The 17,606-nt window shown below is 43.1% G+C and overlaps 2 protein-coding genes and 1 long non-coding RNA gene across 8 annotated transcripts in view; 2 read left to right on the top strand and 1 right to left on the bottom strand.

Moving 5' to 3' along the window:
• The window catches only part of LOC144311481 (uncharacterized), a 36,420-nt gene that overhangs the window by 6,022 nt on the left and 12,792 nt on the right, over window positions 1-17,606 (bottom strand). The window contains exons 1-3 of one of the 6 annotated variants that reach the window (XR_013377082.1): window positions 7,350-7,649; window positions 5,826-5,879; window positions 5,645-5,754 (exon numbers count right to left, since the gene is read on the bottom strand). The exons of 1 other annotated variant lie outside the window; for it this stretch is intronic. Coding sequence is in view for 1 of the 5 variants with exons in the window: in XM_077894074.1 (XP_077750200.1) it covers window positions 17,151-17,217 (67 nt within the window). In the remaining 4 variants the exon portion in view is untranslated. Of the gene's footprint in view, window positions 1-455; window positions 5,755-5,825; window positions 5,880-7,349; window positions 7,838-13,636; window positions 17,218-17,606 lie in introns of those variants that run through there. 4 more of the 6 variants (XR_013377081.1, XR_013377080.1, XR_013377083.1 and 1 more) reach the window with 4 other exon arrangements.
• The window catches only part of LOC144311482 (uncharacterized), a 34,114-nt gene that overhangs the window by 4,753 nt on the left and 11,755 nt on the right, over window positions 1-17,606 (top strand). The window lies entirely within an intron of this gene.
• Window positions 7,481-14,018, top strand: ACRV1 (acrosomal vesicle protein 1). Its single transcript, XM_077894073.1, has 4 exons — window positions 7,481-7,638; window positions 10,333-11,013; window positions 12,593-12,712; window positions 13,639-14,018. Exons 1-4 carry the CDS (start codon window positions 7,590-7,592, stop codon window positions 13,761-13,763), a joined length of 975 nt encoding a protein of 324 aa, XP_077750199.1. The 5' UTR covers window positions 7,481-7,589; the 3' UTR covers window positions 13,764-14,018.

The raw sequence follows: 17,606 nt of genomic DNA, 5'->3' as shown, positions 1-17,606 counted from the left end.
CAAGGACAGACAGGATCCCCCTCTACTCCCAGGGATGGACTGTGCTGCCCGGGGAAGGTCGGGTCCTACACTGTAGCTCCCCCAACCCCACTCATATGGACCCATCACCATCTTCCCAATCCCTCCCGAAGGGCAGCCCACGTTGCCTTCACCATCCACAAAATCTTCTTTGCTCCCTTTCCACTCAAATTTAGGGCTCTCAGCAATAAAGCCTGAGGAACTGGGGAGTGTCAGGGATTCAAACTGAGGTGGGAAGGAGGTGAAGTAAAATCGATGGCGGGGGAGGAAGGACAAAGGGAAGAGCAAGGACAAAAGGGGAAGAAGCAAAGGAGAGGAGGCAGAGAGGGAGGAAACACAGTGGGGTGAGGGGGTGAAGGCTTGATCACCTCTGAGGTTAAAGGGAGGCCCTGGGCCTTGCTCTTCACCTCCCCGAGGCCCACCAATTCACAGCTCACCTGAAACCGGTCCCCAAGGTTTCTTCTTTTGCTTTTCAGGAGTGCTTTCTTGCCAGATGCCCAGCCCGATGCAGAGGAACTGCACCAGCATCACTGGCAACAGCACCAGCACCACCAGTAGAGATGGGATGCTGAGACTCCTCTTGCACCCACGACCAGGGAGCAGAAGGCAGGACAGAGCCACAGGTGCACAGGCCCTGAGTATCTGGCTTTATAACCCTGGCTGGGAGGGGCCCCGATGGGAGCTGAGACAAAGGGCTGCACTCTCACTGTAGAGTGAACAGAGGGCTGATGGGAGCCCTAGCCTTCCTGCCTGCCTCCAGGGGGGTGAGCACACACCACCATGTGACTGCCCATATTTAGAGAACATGCTCCTCAATAGAGCGTGAGCGCAGATTTCTCAGATAAGGATGGGCACCCAGACTATTGCTGAAAAAAAAAAAAAAAACACTAAACCAAACATCCTGTTTAATAAAAAAATAGTCTAACCATGAGGTGATCTTCCTTAGGGACTCTAGCCACTCACGTCCTGAACCCCAACCTGTAAGGACCCCTCAGCCTGTAAGTGGCGAGGGCTCCAGCCTTAGCTGGGGACCCCCTCTCCAGGTTTCTGTTGCCGCAATAAGACCTGTGTTTGCTTCTTCTCTCTCTCCCTGTGTCTTTCTCTCCTTCAATCTCTTGTTGCAAGAGTTAATCTATTGCATTCATTCAATCTATTGCATTTATCTTCCAGATTAGCTGTATTCCAGATTAGAGATGTTTGTTTATATGCTGAGGAATGTAATTTAAAAACTTTGATCTGAAAGGGTACGTGGCTGGCTGGGAGGGTGGAGCGAGCAACTTTTCATCTTGGGGTTCTGAGTTTGAGTCCCATGTTGGGTATAGAGATGTTTAAAAATAAAATCTTTAAAAACAAAACACTTACCTGGATTTTAAGAGTTTTATAGCTTTGGATCAGGCTCCTCTGCACCCTTAGAACTTGGGTTCATTCTTACTCAAACATGGTAAGAATGACTTGAAGAATAAATATATCTGCTCCCCTTCTGCATTAATATTCTCTCCAGTTTAAGAATGAGAAACCCACTAAAATGGAGGGCTTACTCCATAAGGGTGTAATTATTCCCCCATCCACCTCTAAAATCTGAGGAGGCTGACTCAACTATGCCATCTCAAAACAACGTAAGACATTTATAGAGAGCTTGCTATGTGCCAGACTTAGTGCTGAATAATGTCAGGGTCCTGGGGTGGAGCCCCATTTCAGGCTCTCTGCTCACAGTGGGGAGTCTGCTTCTCCCTCTCCCTCTGCTCCTCCCCGCCCCACCTCATGATCATGCATGTGCACTTTCTCTCTCTTTCTCTCAAATAAAAAAGGAGAAAATCTTTTAAAAAAAATAACCACTGGAGACAAAAGAATGCATAGATTGGATGCAACCATTAGTACCAACTCTCATTTCTTATCTGGCTCCAACAACATCAGAATTCCTGGCAGTGGGCAGCCCCTGTGGTGCAGCGGTTTAGCGCCGCCTGCAGCCTGGGGTGTGATCCTGGAGACCTGGGATCGAGTCCCTGCATGGAGCCTGCTTCTCCCTCTGCCTGTGTCTCTGCCTCTCTCTCTCTCTTTGTGTCTCTATGAATAAATAAAATCTTAAAAAAATATAATTCCTGGCTGTTATTTTGATCAGCCATCCTGTCAGATATGAAAAAGCATGCAAGGTTTCAATATCCTGAAAAGTTGGCCACTTTTCCCAGTAATTACAAGTACATGGATTTAGCCCCCTGGTGTGCTGGTAAACGTTTAACAACTGGCTTGTGGGGTGAGCCTGGATGGGAAAAGCCCTGATTTGTAGCCTTTGCACATTTCCACGGTGTAAATGTCAATTTTCAGCTACCATCCTGACATCACTGAATAGGGAGTTGGGAAGAGATATGCCCACTATTATAGAGTATTTCCAGCATATAGATACAACAGTACTAAATAACCTTATGAGCATAGATAATAGTAAAATGTCATAATTAAGAAGTGATGAAGTTTTGAGTATTTGTTTCTAATATGTCAGTTTATATGTTAATTTTAATAGCTGTGTTCAACAAACAGCTTGTAGAATTCCTGAAACTTTACCAATTAGCACTCTTCAGCCAGTTCAAGCCAGTTCCCAGAACATCACGGGTTAAATTACCACCACTCAAAGAAGGTGGGCAAGTGAAAGGTAGAAATTGCTATATCCTTCTACTCATACAATTCTCAGTGATAATATCACATGCCCCATCTCTGATTTGATAGATCGGGGAAGGAACAAATCTACACAGACAGCCAAATCGAAGATTTCCCCACTTTTGAACAGGCCTCTCCTCAGGTTTGTGCCATATTCAACAATGCATTGTCTCAAAAGGACTGTGTCTAACCATCTGTTTGCATGCTAGGTGACTGACAGGGATGTCAGGCTATGGAAACTGAAGCTGGAGAAGCTTGATCTTGGACATCTTTGTTTGGAGTCTGCAGAAAATTCAGAGGAACTTTATTGCTCAGGATTTTAGTTTTAGAAGTCAGTTTTGACAACAGATCAAAGGAAAGTTCTGATGAGGACAAAAGATCAAGAAGCAGCTGTTTCAGTGGTCCAGGAGAAAGATGAGCTTGAACTCAGGTTATGTCAGTGGAAAGAGAAGAGCTGATAAATCAAAGAACCAGTTAGAGGTAAAACTGATATAATGTGTGAGGGGAGGGCAAAGGAAGAGCTGGTTACTCAGCCAAAGGTCCCAGGAACAGAGTTGGGGTACAAACAATGAATTCAGTATTACAAACGTTGAGTTTGAGATGTTGTGGGAACCCACATAGAAATGTCCAGCTAGTAGCTGGGTATCTGAGTCTGAACTAAAGAGGAAGGGCCAGCTTATAGGTTTAGGGAGTCCTCAATTTGTAGGTGTTGATTGACACAGATTAAATAGATTATGAATAGATTCCCTATTCGTAGGGAATATGTAAAAAGTAAGAATTAGTTCTCATCAGGAGGATGGGATGGAGAAGTACAATTTCAGGAAAAGTGGGGAGGAGCACCATGAAAGTCACAGAGCATTGTACATTCAGAGAATAACTAGGAACTGGGTATGGGTGAGGCTTGAGATGGACATAGGATGAAGATGTAAGAGAAAGTGAGACAAGTGAGATGACACTAAGGAAGCAAATGTGGGGACAGATGGCAAGACGTCTTGATGGCTTTCGCTGGCAGCAGTACTGCACAGATGAAGCAACACACTTTCCAATTTTACTGCCCCCTGCCTTCTGAGAAGCTTCAGGATGCTTACCACAGCTACGACCCCTTCTCTAGGTTTCTTAACAGAGATCACCATTCCAGGTGTAACCTAGACTCTTGGTGTCTTTCTGACATGAATTGCATAAAAGGCCTATGAAACAGGCTGGCATTAGAATTTTGTGCAAAAATGATGATTGTGAGAGTTTAAACCATTGAGATTCTCTGTCCTGAAAACTGAAAGTAAGGATGGGGCACCTGGGTGGCTCAGTGGTTGAGCGTCCACCTTTGGTTCAGGTCATGCTCCCAGGTCCTGGGATCAAGTCCCACCTTGGACTTCCTACAGGGAGCCTGCCTCTCTCTGTGTCCCTCATGAAGAAATAAATAAAATCTTTTAAAAAAAAGAAAATAAAAAAGAAAATTGAATGTAAGCAGAGTCAACAGTGCATATTAGGGCCAAAGGACAAAGGCACACATCAGAAGTCAGGGGTGAGCACAAGCCATGAATAAACAGAAATCATGAATAAGCAGAAATAGCACACACTCCAAAATGATGAGCAAGGGATCCCTGGGTGGCGCAGCGGTTTGGCGCCTGCCTTTGGCCCAGGGCGCGATCCTGGAGACCCGGGATCGAATCCCACGTCGGGCTCCCGGTGCATGGAGCCTGCTTCTCCCTCTGCCTGTGTCTCTGCCTCTCTCTCTCTCTCTGTGACTATCATAAATTTAAAAAAAAAAAAAAAAAAAAATGATGAGCAAGCAAAAATTCCAAATCAGTAGGAATTATGAGTAAGCAGAAGTCACAAAATAGAGGGAACAGAACAAGAGCAGTAGAAACACAGGCAAGAAAACTAGAAGAAACTAAGACCTACAGGATTATTAGAACTAGAACTGGAGGTACCTGGCTGGCTCAGGCAGTGGAGCATGTAACTCTTGATCTCAGGGCTCTAAGTTCAAGCCCCATGTTGAATGTAGAGCTTACTTTAAGAAATAATAATAAATTGGGCAGCCCTGGTGGTGCAGCAGTTTAGCGCCGCCTGCAGCCCAGGGCGTGATCCTGGAGACCTGGGATCGAGTCCCACGTCAGGCTCTCTGCATGGAGCCTGCTTCTCCCTCTGCCTGTGTCTCTGCCTCTCTCTCTCTGCATCTCTATGAATAAATAAAATCTTAAATAATAATAATAATAATAATAATAAATTAAAAATAAAAAGTTTATTTAAAAAAGAAACCAAACTGGAACTGCTAAGTATCCAGAAACACCTTCCAGGTCACAGACTGTGTCCAGGTCTCCATGAGGCCCAGGCTGGGTGGTGTGTGTCCCTACATGAATATCTGAGTCACCTCCCATTATTTAAGGTCAACTAAGATCAACTGAAGGAGGCATGGTATCTTTCATCTCTTCTGTGTTTTCTGTTATTCTTTCCTGGATTTCTTGGCTTGCTCATTTTCCCTTCGACCCCAAACAGCTGTCTCAGACTTGAGTTACATAACCTTTCAACTCAGCTCTCCCTAGATAAGACTATTCCTACAGAGCCTAGTTGCCTCTCTCTGTGTTCCAACTGCAAGCCCTTGGGAGAAGACTGTTCAGTTCAGCTCATCTTTTTGAACCAGGCCACAAATATTACCAGCCAGGGTTGACACTGCAGTTTCTTTGCTTTGCTTCAGGCCTTTAGAAACTGGAGTTTCAGATGAACACTGGGTGTTATACTATATGTTGGCAAACTGAATTTAAATTTTTTAAAAATGTAAATAAAAAATAAATGTCATTGGTCATTTGAAGAAAAAAAAGAAACTGGAGCTTCACTTTTATCTAGGATGCAGAGATGGGCAGAGGAAGGACACAGGGATTGGAGCACCTCTGGACATCTTAGCTCTGGAGCACTTCTGGTCCCACAGCAAATTCTCCATCACTCCACGTTTTCTTATACAGTGTGCTCAGATACTCACAGGTTTGGCTCTGCAGTGCCAGACCACTGGCATAGGGAGAAAAGTCTCCAAAGTAGACCCCAAGAAAAGCCAGCCTGGGTGGGATTGGGATACAGTCCTGTAAAGTCAACCTTAAGAAAAGAAGGAAGAAAAAGTTGGAGGCTGAGGTTTAAGGAAAGACCATTTAGGCTTTAGGTCTTACCTTTCAATTCTGTGACTCCTGGGGAGGGGTGAGTCAGTGATATTCCAGAAAGTTCTGAAAGTTGCAAAAAAAAGGGTGCTGCCAAACTTTAAAACAACTGGTAGGTGGTATACATAGTGCCTCTCCCTTTCCACAAATTTCCACCACTTCTATCAATGAAAGTCTGACTCAGTATGATCCCCCAGCTGTTTCTCCAGACTCTCTCCACATGGAAGAAAAGATTATCAGCAACATACTCTTTCATGAATTTTTCCACTCCACAGAAGCCCAGCCTCAGACCCACAAATCCTAGTTTTGTCCTCCAATACAAGCCAAGTAGGGTAGGCCTCCCTCTGCAACTTTTGATGCCTGGTGATCCCTTTTCTCCAACTGACCCACGGTCTTTAGCCAGCCCATTCTAAGAGCTCTCTATAAAATTTCCACTATGAGGCAGAGGGAGGCCCAGAAAAGGCAATTTATCCATTTCTTCATTCAGAAAGCATGTATTAAGTATGTATTATATGACAAAGCTGCTGCTAGATAGTGAGGTACTACATACAGTGATCAAGACAGACAGACAGAGATCCTTCTTTCAAGGAGCTCAGAGTCTAATGAAGGAGATAAATATTAAATAATTATAAGACTGATAAATCTATTCTGGTTCCGGCATTCAGTACTACATGTACCAAAGAGGTCCGAGGTTGGTGGGCAGGGAAGATGTAGGAGGTGAGGGCCATAGGATCTCTACCACGCAATCCCCAACAGTTCTAGCTTTCTATCATATGGATGCTTCACTGCATCCATATTCTACCCCCTTGATAGAAATTACAGCTCAGGGCACAGCTTTCAACATCCCTTGTTGGTCCTTCTTCTGGATACATTTCATGTATTTGCCATTTGTTTCTTACCAAAACCAACAGGTTACCATAGCTGGTTGAGAGCAGGAGCCATAGAAGAAAGGACACCCAATAGAAGCTTTGTCATGTCAAGACCCAACCAGTATCAAAACTGTGGCAGGAAAGGAAGAATAAATATAGACTAAATATTTCAATCTCAATGTGTATGTGTATGTGTGTGTGTATTTCCCTCTCGAATCTTCCACTGGCTAATAAATCCAGTCTGAAGCCAAACCCAACCAGCATTCAGGTGATCAAGTCAACAGAGATTAACTTACAAGGGCCAAAAAGAAAAGGCTGATTCAAAGAGCCAAATAGAAAACAATCAGCCAATCACACCTCTTTGTCAAGAACATTTCAAAAGAGAATAGCTTTGGGGATCCCTGGGTGGTTCAGTGGTTGAGCATCTGCCTTCAGCCCAGGGCGGCACCCTAGAGTCCTGGGATCAAGTCCCACATCAGGCTTCCTGCATGGAGCCTGCTTCTCCCTCTGCCTGTGTCTCTGCCTCTCTCTCTGTGTCTCTCATGAATAAATAAGATCTTAAAAAAAGAGAAAGAGAATAGCTTTTAAAATTTATTACAAAGATAATATGTTATTTTGGTAATAAGGTTTGTTTTTAAAGATAGGGCAAAGAGCCCCAATATACCACCTTATACATGGCAAATTAGCCTTCACTGGCACAGTTAGCCTTGAGTTGTTAAGAGGGCCATCCTGCCTGAATAGCCTACATGAGAACCTCAGAGCTCAACCCATTGTGAGGCACATGGGTGGTGTCTGAGGTTCTAGAATTCCCGGGAGCTGTAGCTTAGCATTAGGAGCTTCTGCTCACAGTTTTCCTTCATAGCTCTTGGGTGTCCTTCACCAGGGTCTCCTCTTTCCCAAAATCCAGATGAAGTTTCTCTTACTAATGAGTCTTTATCTGATTGGATATGCCAGAGGTGAGTCCCCTAACTTGGCCCTTGGGAAACTTCTTTAAGGTGTTATAGCCCTTGAAGGAGGACCAGGAGCACCTGGGTGGCTCAGTCAGTGAAGCATCTTCCTTTGGCTCAGGTCATGATGCCAGGGTCCAGGGATCCAGTCCTGCACGGGGCTTCTCGCTCTGCAGGAGCCTGCTTCTCCCTCTCTGTCTGCCTGCCACTTTCCCTGCTTGTGTGCACTCTCTGTCAAATAAATAAAATCTAAAATAAAGAAGAAAGACCAGAATATGTTCCCAAACCAATCTGACTCAAAATCAGGAATAGCTAAAAAATTCAACTCTGAGAGCTTCTGAGCCAGTTGATTCTTCCTAGTAATGGCTTTATCATTAGAGAGGCCTGCTGGCTTGGAGCAGTCTCATTCTTACTACTTTTTTCAGCCACTGATCATTTGTACCTGATGATCTGTGAGATGAAAAGACAGGTCTAACGGTTCTGTGAAAATCCAATGAAAGTTTGTCTCAATGAGCTGAGTGCAAGGGATCCTTATGTAGCTAATGTAGCAAGGAAAACTACAAGATGGGAATATGATGTACCCAGAAAGCCATCTCAGGACACAACAGGGCTATGGGCCAGAGACTTTATGAACCTCTCCTTCGTGGCCATGTTCTTTCTACCCATCCAGTTGTCTGTATTTCCTTTTTGAGGATCCTCATTCATAATGGGCTGTGCTCCCTTATTCCTCCTAGAGAAGAGAGAGGCCATGAGCTCTGAACTGTCAGTTAAATGACAAAGTGTTGCCATTGAATGTTGTTTGTCCGAGATTTCGGTTTTTTGCTTAGATTTTCAAAAGTTGGGACGCCTGGGTGGCTCAGCCATTGAGCGCCTGACTTCAGCCCAGGGTGTGACCCTGGAGTCCCAGATTGAGTCCCACATCAGGCTTCCTGCATGGAGCCTGCTTCTCCCTCTGCCTGTCTCTCCCTCAGAGTGTGTGTGTGTGTGTGTGTGTGTGTGTGTGTGTGTCTTCATGAATAAATAAAATCCTTTAAAAAAATAAAAAGAGATTTTCGAAAGTTAACTTAGAAATGTAGATATATAGCTACCAGATGGTAGTATATGCCAGCCACGTGGCAAAGCAGTAAGTCATCAACTATAAGAATGGCTAAGAAATGATTGTGCTTTTTCAAGCCTCCTTTCCACATCAGAAATCTTTATTAAAACTTCTGTTAACTATTAAAGAATCAGTCAAGCAGATAATACTCAGTAACAACTTTTAAAAATAAAACCTCCCAAAAGCTTTTCCAAACCTTGTTTTTCCTTTATCAACATATTCTAATCTTAGTCTTTAAGAAAGTCATTGATTATAGACTGTGAATCACCCAGAATATATGTTATCTATTGCAGGGCTCTTACAGAGATAAGGGTAATTTCGAGCCTTAGGTTACCTCCACCTCAAAATATCTTGTCATTCCTCTGAGCTTCTGGCTAGAATTAAGATTCGGTCCTTGTAGTCTACCCACCCTCCTCTGGGTTACTCAGTCTAACCAAAGAGTAATAATCAAATTGCTTGGTGCTACATTCAATAAAATGAAAGTCATACCTAAAGAATATTTGTCTGATAGTCATTGGTGAGGTGGATTAAAGGTAGAAAGGATTGGCTGGCCAGAAGAGAATGACCTGCTAAGAGTTTTTTAAGCCCCAGGGTAAAGTGGGGAGGAGAGAGAAATAAAATTGAGCACTTAAGCCATAAACTAGGTGCTTCACGATTTTTCATACTGAAAACTCATGGCAACAGCATAAAGTGGGTATAAATGTTATATCACAAGGAATCTGAATTCAGAAATAAATAAGCAAAGAATGTTTTTATCTTAATAATTGATTCCAACTTTGAGTCTCTAACCCACATGGATTGGTGATTGAGTGTAAGAATAAAAAGGTCTTAAATCCCATCTGATCATTTTTGTGGGTTCATTAGATATTTGTCACCTCTGGTTGAAAATTTTATCCTATCCGAAGTGTAAAATCTTCCACCTTCAATTACAGCTAGAATTACTTAGCTATTGAAACAACTTGCTTTCTCTTTCCCTTTTGTATCTTTATCGTTCTTGCTTTTCACCCACAAAAGACTGGAGGGAGGGCTGGTGGTAGACTTCTGATTATGTGATTGATGGCACATTGATTTCCTGAAGGAGGAAGGCACATCATTTTCCCTTCAGGTGCTTTTGGTACATGGGCTTCCCTGTGCATTTCTTAATAATGTGGATCTTAAAATTCTTCCTTTAAATACCAGAGGCAGTCTCAATGCGTTTCATTAACACCTCTGTCCTTCATGGTCTCTTGGGTAACTAGATGATATCCTCCAACATCTGCAAGATCTTCAGATACCTGACCAGGCCCAAAGGAAACCCAGGAATTCCACCGTAGCTTTATTGTATAAGAAAAACAGTCTTTGGGCAACCTGGAAGGCTCAGCGGTTTAACGCCGCCTTCAGTCCAGGGCCTGATCCTGGAGACCCAGCATGGAGTTCCATGTCAAGCTCCCTGCATGGGGCCTGCTTCTCCCTCTGCCTGTGTCTCTGCCTCTCCGTGTGTGTGTGTGTGTGTGTGTGTGTGTGTGTGTCTCATGAATAAATAAATAAAATCTTTGAAAAAAAAAAAGTCTTTACCCTGGATATTCGTTCTCTTATCTTCACCATCTTCTGTTCCTTCTCCATTCCAGGAGCATCAGGTCAGCCTGATGAGCCTCCTGGCTCTATGGATCATCAAGCTTCAGTTCAGCAACTTTCAGGTGAGTACTTTTCACTTGGAAACCCATCAGATAGTGAGGCTTTATATGAGACTGCTGCAGGTGAGAACACTTTAAGTGAGCACACTTCAGGTGAGCATACTTCCGTTGAGCACTTTTCAGCTGAACATTCTTCAACTGAGCATACTTCAGGTGAGCACACTTCAGGTGAACACACTTCAGGTGAACGTGCTACGGGTGAACACACCTCTAGTGAACATGCTACAAGTGAGCACACTTCTGGTGAACAGCCTTCTGGTGAACAGCCTTCCGGTGAAAAGTCTTCAGGTGAACAGCCTTCCGGTGAAAAGTCTTCAGGTGAACAGCCTTCCGGTGAACAGTCTTCTGGTGAAAAACCTTCAGCTGAACAAACTTCAGGTGAACAGGCTGTAGCTGAAAAGCCTTCAGGTGAACAGGCTGTAGCTGAAAAGCCTTCAGGTGAACAGGCTGTAGCTGAAAGGCCATCAGGTGAACAAGCTTCCAATGAGAAGGCTTACAGTGAACAGGCTTCAGCTGAACAAGCTTCAGCTGAACAGGCTTCAAGTGAACAGGCTTCAGGTGAAAAGCCACTGGGTGAACAGCCTTCAGGCATTCCACCTTCAAGCACATTTTCAGGTAAGGCACATTTTCAGGGGAAGCACATCTGGTTGGGTGCTAGTCCTTGATTTCAGGTGTGAAATGTGCAACACATCAAGAAACCCAATTTTAAGGAGAGGGTTTGGAAGAAAGACCAGTTCACAAACAGTTCATAGCTCTCTCAAAGACACTATTTACACCTCTTTACAATAGTACCAGGAAGGCAGGAGACAGGTTTTGTGGGGCTCTGAAGGCTAAACAACTTTGAGGGCCCTTTAAAAAAATGAAATAACACAAATACAAAATTCCAGCAGTCCCTCCAACTTCACTCTATGTAAGTAATTACAAATACAAATGCCCACTGCTCCCTTGGAAGGAGCAACTAACCTTCATGAGGAGACTAACCTTCATGAACTTTGTGCTAACTCTGCCTTAACAATCTATGTTAGAGGGTGGCCCAGTGGTTTAGCACTGCCTTCAGCCCAAGGCGTGATCCTGGAGACCCAGGATCGAGTCCCATGTCAGGCTTCCTGCATGGAGCCTGTTTCTCCCTCTGCCTGTGTCTCTGTCTCTCTGTGTGTGTGTGTGTCTCATGAATAAAGAAAATCTTAAAAAAAAAAAAAAAAAAAAAACCTATGTTAGAATGCCTGTCTAGCCCTGGTGCTGGTGTCTCCATTTTGTTTGTTTAAATGTGGAAAATAAAGCATGAACACACTTTAGTCTCTGCTAGGTTCCTAAAGAAGTTCCAAGCACAACTGCAATTCTTTGGCTCTTACTAAAAAGGGCTGCTCAAGGAAGGAAAACCAGATCCAGAGTTTGACACCTCAAGATATTACCAGACATAAGCACTTCATATTTCCTCCCATTGCATATGTAGTGGTATTCCAATCTTCAGATGAAAGAAGTGAGACTAACATCACATAGCTGGAGAGTTACAATCCTTGGATCCAACTTAAGTTGCTCTGACACATCTGCTCTGACACATCTGCTCTGACAAGGCCCACATCTTTCCTATTTCTTTGTTTCCCTAACTAGGGATTTGGCAATGGAGATAGTAAAAGAGACAAGATGGAAGCATTTCTTAAAGAATGCCTTTTGTGACAAATTGACATAGTCGACGGTTGACTTGAAAATGGAGAATGATCACTCTACACAGAATCTGCAACATCAGAGCATTCTAACATAGCTTGTCAACCAGTTAGCTCGTGCTCTAAATATTTGTGCCTTGTGGGTGAGAGTATGATGGGGGGAGTCCAAATGGGAGCCAGTCATATGATTAAAGTTCTTCTTTGCTCCTATGGAGTTAGACATGGCAAAAGGACATCTAATTATAAATGTCCAGGAAGTCAGGGGGAATATGAATTGGAGTTAACATCAGCATTATAGAGAGAAATTTGGGGTTCTTCAGCAATGACAATGATAGATGAAGCAGAAAGAATGAAGGAATTTCCTCTGGTCCAGAAGATAGACTATGCTTTATCAGACATAGGGCCCTCAAATGCCCAAGAACCAAACAATGAAGCGTGTTATATCCAGGCCCTTCATTCCTCTCCTTGTGACTCATAGCTCTGTGCCTAGTCCATCAGGAAATTTCAACAAGCTTATCTTAAATTTGCAGGCCCAATATTAAATTGTCACACATGCTCATATATGAATGATCAAGGAAAATGTCTTCGTGGAGAGGGAGTCTGCTCCACTCAGAATTCCCAGCAGTGCATGTTAAAGAAGATCTTTGAAGGTATGTGGGGACTTCATGATACAATCTTTGCCAGAGAAACACACATCAACTAACTTGAGTACTCTGGAGAGCAGCTGGGATGGCAGGAGCCTGAGGAGGGGTCAAGCTGCGATTCCCCAGAAACTTGGGAGATTCAGGAGAAACTTATCCTCTCAAGAATTAAGAGCAGAATTCCAGCTACTGATTGGGAGGTAGAGGCCTTCCCAGGAGCACTCTGATGTCTTAAAAGGAGACAGGGAGACTAGCCGTCTCTTCCTCTTAAAGAAATGTATGAGCTGTACCTTGAGATGTTGAGACATTGACCATAAGCTCAAGACTGTCTGTCTTGTTCACAGCTATATTTTCCTAGCACTTAGCACAATGTTTAGTACATGGTAGGCATTTAGTAAATGCTGAATAAATGAATAAGCCATTGTCAATCAGTCAGTGTTCACAGGTTGCTGGACCTGTCTTATTATATTCCCATACCTCTCTACCCTTATACCAAAATAAAAGATCTTGGTTACTGCCATTCTATGAAACATACTACCTGACTTGTGGTTTGTCTAGCCCTCAACAGAGGGTGTGGGCAACAGATATGAGGAAGGGCCCAGAAGACAGATGGAAGGAGAGGGGAGAGGGCAGCCCTGGTGGCTCAGCGGTTTAGCACCACCTTCAGCCCAGGGCGTGATCCTGGAGACCGGGGATCAAGTCCTACGTCGGGCTCCCTGCATGGAGCCTGCTTCCCCTCTGCCTGTGTCTCCACCTCTCTCTCTCTCTCATGAATAAATAAATAAAATTTAAAAAAAAAAAAAAACAGAGAGGGGAGGAAGAATATACAAGCTGGAGGTCTTGGTTGTGCTTGCAGAACACTGGGGGCCATGGGTGAAGGCGAAGGACAAGGAGGAAGCCTTCTGCTCACTACAGTCTGTCTCTGCTTCTTTCAGGTGGAAAACTCCAATTCATGGTTCAGGGATGTGAAAACATGTGCCCATCTATGAATCTCTTCTCCCATGGAACCAGGATGCAAATTATATGTTGCCGGAACCAATCTTTCTGCAACAAGATCTAGAAGCCTGTGCCCTTGCTTCCTACCCTGACTCAGGCAGCAAAAATCCTCCATCACCCAATATGGCCCAATTTATGTTTTGTTTCTTCCCCAGTCAACAACTAATTACATCTGCCTCTGAGTGTTAGACAGAATGTGCAAATACTTCACTTTTCTTCTCCTATCCATGCTGTTTCCCATTTTTCTCTGTCATCTGTCTTCCCTTACCCCATCTCTCAACATTCTTTTCTTTCTCAATAAATTCCGCATGGTCAAGAATACAGACTGGAAAACGGACTTCTTTTCCTATCAGCCAGTTGCAGGATCAGTCAGATCTTGCTTCCTCTCCTCACACTAAAGTGGATGCATTTTAAATCACTCCACATTCCTCAAAGTGGAGGAGTCCCCCAGGGCAGAGACCACAAAGAGAAATGCAGGTAGCTTAAACAATACTGTGGGACCTTCTCTGACCCCCCTCCTTTTCCATCACAATAGAAACCCTACCCCTTTCTACCATCCAATGATGTGGTCCAAAACTCATTCCTTCTTTGGCTCTTGAGAATTTCAGTCCTTAAGAGTTTATTCTTAACATAACTATAACAATAAAATGACTTTTTAAAAAAATTTGTTATTAAATATGTAGTAGGTCATACTGCTTAAATCCTTTTCTCACACAATGTTACTGGATCATCTCAGCATTGGAGCAGGTGGAAATACTGTAAAGTCCCTCTCTCTCCTTGTATTAGTGTTATATTCTTCAATGTGTTTTCATACAAATGGTCTCATCGTCTCAGAAAAAGGCCCAGTAAGGGAGACAAGAAGGATAGCATCATCCTTAGTTTACAAATACATAGGATTTATTTATTCATACTCCATGTTGTTCCAAACTTGCCTTGGTTACAGAGCTACATTGAGCCAAGGCCAGATTTCAAAACCAAATCTGTAATTCAATTTGTTTCCAGCACATGATAAGTATCAGGCAGAACAGTTCTTTCAAGACCAAAGTCAATCCTCTCTTCCTATACAAGCCCATCTCCTTTCAGCCACTGCTCTCTCAAAGCTCTGTTTAAAACCTCCTGAGTAGTCTTAACAGTAGTCTTAACAGTGTCTTGTGCAGGGATCCCTGGGTGGTGCAGCGGTTTGGCGCCTGCCTTTGGCCCAGGGCGCGATCCTGGAGACCCGGGATCGAGTCCCACGTCGGGCTCCCGGTGCATGGAGCCTGCTTCTCCCTCTGCCTGTGTCTCTGCCTCTCTCTCTCTCTCTCTCTATGTGGCTATCATAAATAATTAAAAAAAAAAACAGTGTCTTGTGCAGAGCGAAAGCCTTTAATTTTGATAAAACCCAATTCACTATTTTTTTCTTTTATGGACAGGGTTTTAGATTTCATGCTTAAGAACTCTTGGAATACAGGGCACCTGGGTGGCTCAGTGGTTGAGCATCTGCCTTTGGCTCAGGTCGTGATCCCGGGGTCCTGGGATAGAGTCCCCACATTGGGCTCCCTGCAGGGAGCCTGCCTTTCCCTCTGCCTCTGTGTGTCTCTCATGAATAAATAAAATCTTAAAACAAAACAAAGCTCTTAGACTACTACAGCAAGAAACAGACTTAACTGTTTGTGAAACTAAAATATTATATACACACACATACATACATCATGGACCCTCTCCCAAAAACATATTGGTAACAGACTCTTCATTGGCAAGAACTGTTGGCTGGAAGACAAACTCATTTTCACTTTTTTTTTTTTTTAACAATCACTGGAGGCATGTTTCTCAGTATATAATTTTATTTTCCATTGTCTAAAACTCAGTGATGTTTACATTGATATTTTTTTATATGGGAATATCCAAATTGACAACATATTAAACATTGTTGTACTTTAACAGAGAAATATAAGCTGTGACGAATTTAATATTTTCATCTATGGATTTAAGTATGTACTATGTGAGACAAGATTCCATCAAAATCCTAGAGGAGAACACAGGCAACACCCTTTTTTAACTTGGCCACAGCAACTTCTTGCAAGATACATCCATGAAGGCAAGAGAAACAAAAGCAAAAATGAATTATTGGGACTTCATCAAGATAAGAAGCTTCTGCACAGCAAAAGAAACAGTCAACAAAACTAAAAGACAACCTACAGAATGGGAGAAGATATTTGCAAATGACACATCAGATAAAGGGCTAGTATCCAAGATCTGTAAAGAACTTCTTAAACTGGGGATCCCTGGGTGGCGCAGCGGTTTGGCGCCTGCCTTTGGCCCAGGGCGCGATCCTGGAGACCCGGGATCGAATCCCACGTCGGGCTCCCGGTGCATGGAGCCTGCTTCTCCCTCTGCCTATGTCTCTGCCTCTCTTTCTCTCTCTCTTTGTGTGACTATCATAAATAAATAAAAATTAAAAAAAAAAAAAAAGAACTTCTTAAACTCAACAGCAAAGAAACAAACCATCCAATCATGAAATGGGCAAAAGACATGAACAGAAATCTCACAGAGGAAGACATAGACATGGCCAACAAGCGCATGAAAAAATGCTCCGTATCACTGGCCATCAGGGAAATACAAATCAAAACCACAATGAGATACCACCTCACACCAGTGAGAATGGGGAAAATTAACAAGACAGGAAACAAAAAATGTTGGAGAGGATGTGGAGAAAGGGGAACCCTCTTGCACTGTTGGTGGGAATGTGAATTGGTGCAGCCACTCTGGGAAACTGTGTGGAGGTTCCTCAAAGAGATAAAAATAGATCTGCCCTACGACCCAGCAATTGCACTGCTGGGGATTTACCCCAAATATACAGATGCAGTGAAATGCCAGGACACCTGCACCCCGATGTTTATAGCAGCTATTATGTCCACAATAGCCAAACTGTGGAAGGAGCCTGGTGTCCATTGAAAGATGAATGGATAAGGAAGATGTGGTCCATGTATACAATGGAATATTACTCAGCCATTAGAAACGACAAATACCCACCATTTGCTTTGAAGTGGAGGGACCTAGAGGTTATTATGCTGAGTGAAATAAGTCAATCGGAAAAGGACAAACATTATATGACCTCGTTCATTTGGGGAATATAAAAAATTAGTGAAAGGGAATAAAGGGAAAGGAGAGAAAATGAGTGAAAATATCAGTGAGGGTGACAAAACATGAGAGACACCTAACTCTGGGAAATGAATAAGGGGTAGTGGAAGGGGAAGTAAGTGGGGGGTTGGGGTGACTGGGTGATGGGCAATGAGGGGGGCACTTGGTGGGATGAGCACTGGGTGTTATGCTGTATGTTGGCAAATTGAACTCCAATTAAAAAAAAAAAAAGTATGTATTACTGGCTTAAAACCAAATGAGCTGGGCACTGACTTTGGATATGTATTTCCATGAAGACAATCATCAATGTGAACAGAGTGGTAACTAGCACTTACGGAATATATACCCTAGGCCATGCAATGCATTTAGCAGTCTTGTTGATGCCTTCTCTTTTAATCCTGAAAACAGTCAAAATTATTAAATTGTGGTATATAAGTATACAAAATTAAGATTATTAATTAAATTATTAAGATTACAGGATCCTAAGCAAGACAAACTGGAGAGTTTTTTCACAAGTCAAAATAAATGGTTGTGGTCCAGAGACTCCCTCAGGCTCCTTTTCAAACTTCTCAAATTTCTGAGTGAAAATTATTTTGGACACATAGTACTACTCCTTGATAAACTGGCATTCAGAAATAAAGTACCAAACCTGGAACTAAAATTCTAAATGAATTCTCAACTTGAAATATGATCTACTGAAGGCAAGAAGAAAAATGGAATCCTACTAACATTATTGACATATGTTTTTTGAGGGAATGAAGGGAATAAGTAGTAGCTAAATCTATGC

The sequence above is a fragment of the Canis aureus genome, chromosome 3, assembly GCF_053574225.1.
Source record: "Canis aureus isolate CA01 chromosome 3, VMU_Caureus_v.1.0, whole genome shotgun sequence".
NCBI lineage: Eukaryota > Metazoa > Chordata > Mammalia > Carnivora > Canidae > Canis > Canis aureus.
This window is presented reverse-complemented; position numbering and strand designations above follow the sequence as displayed.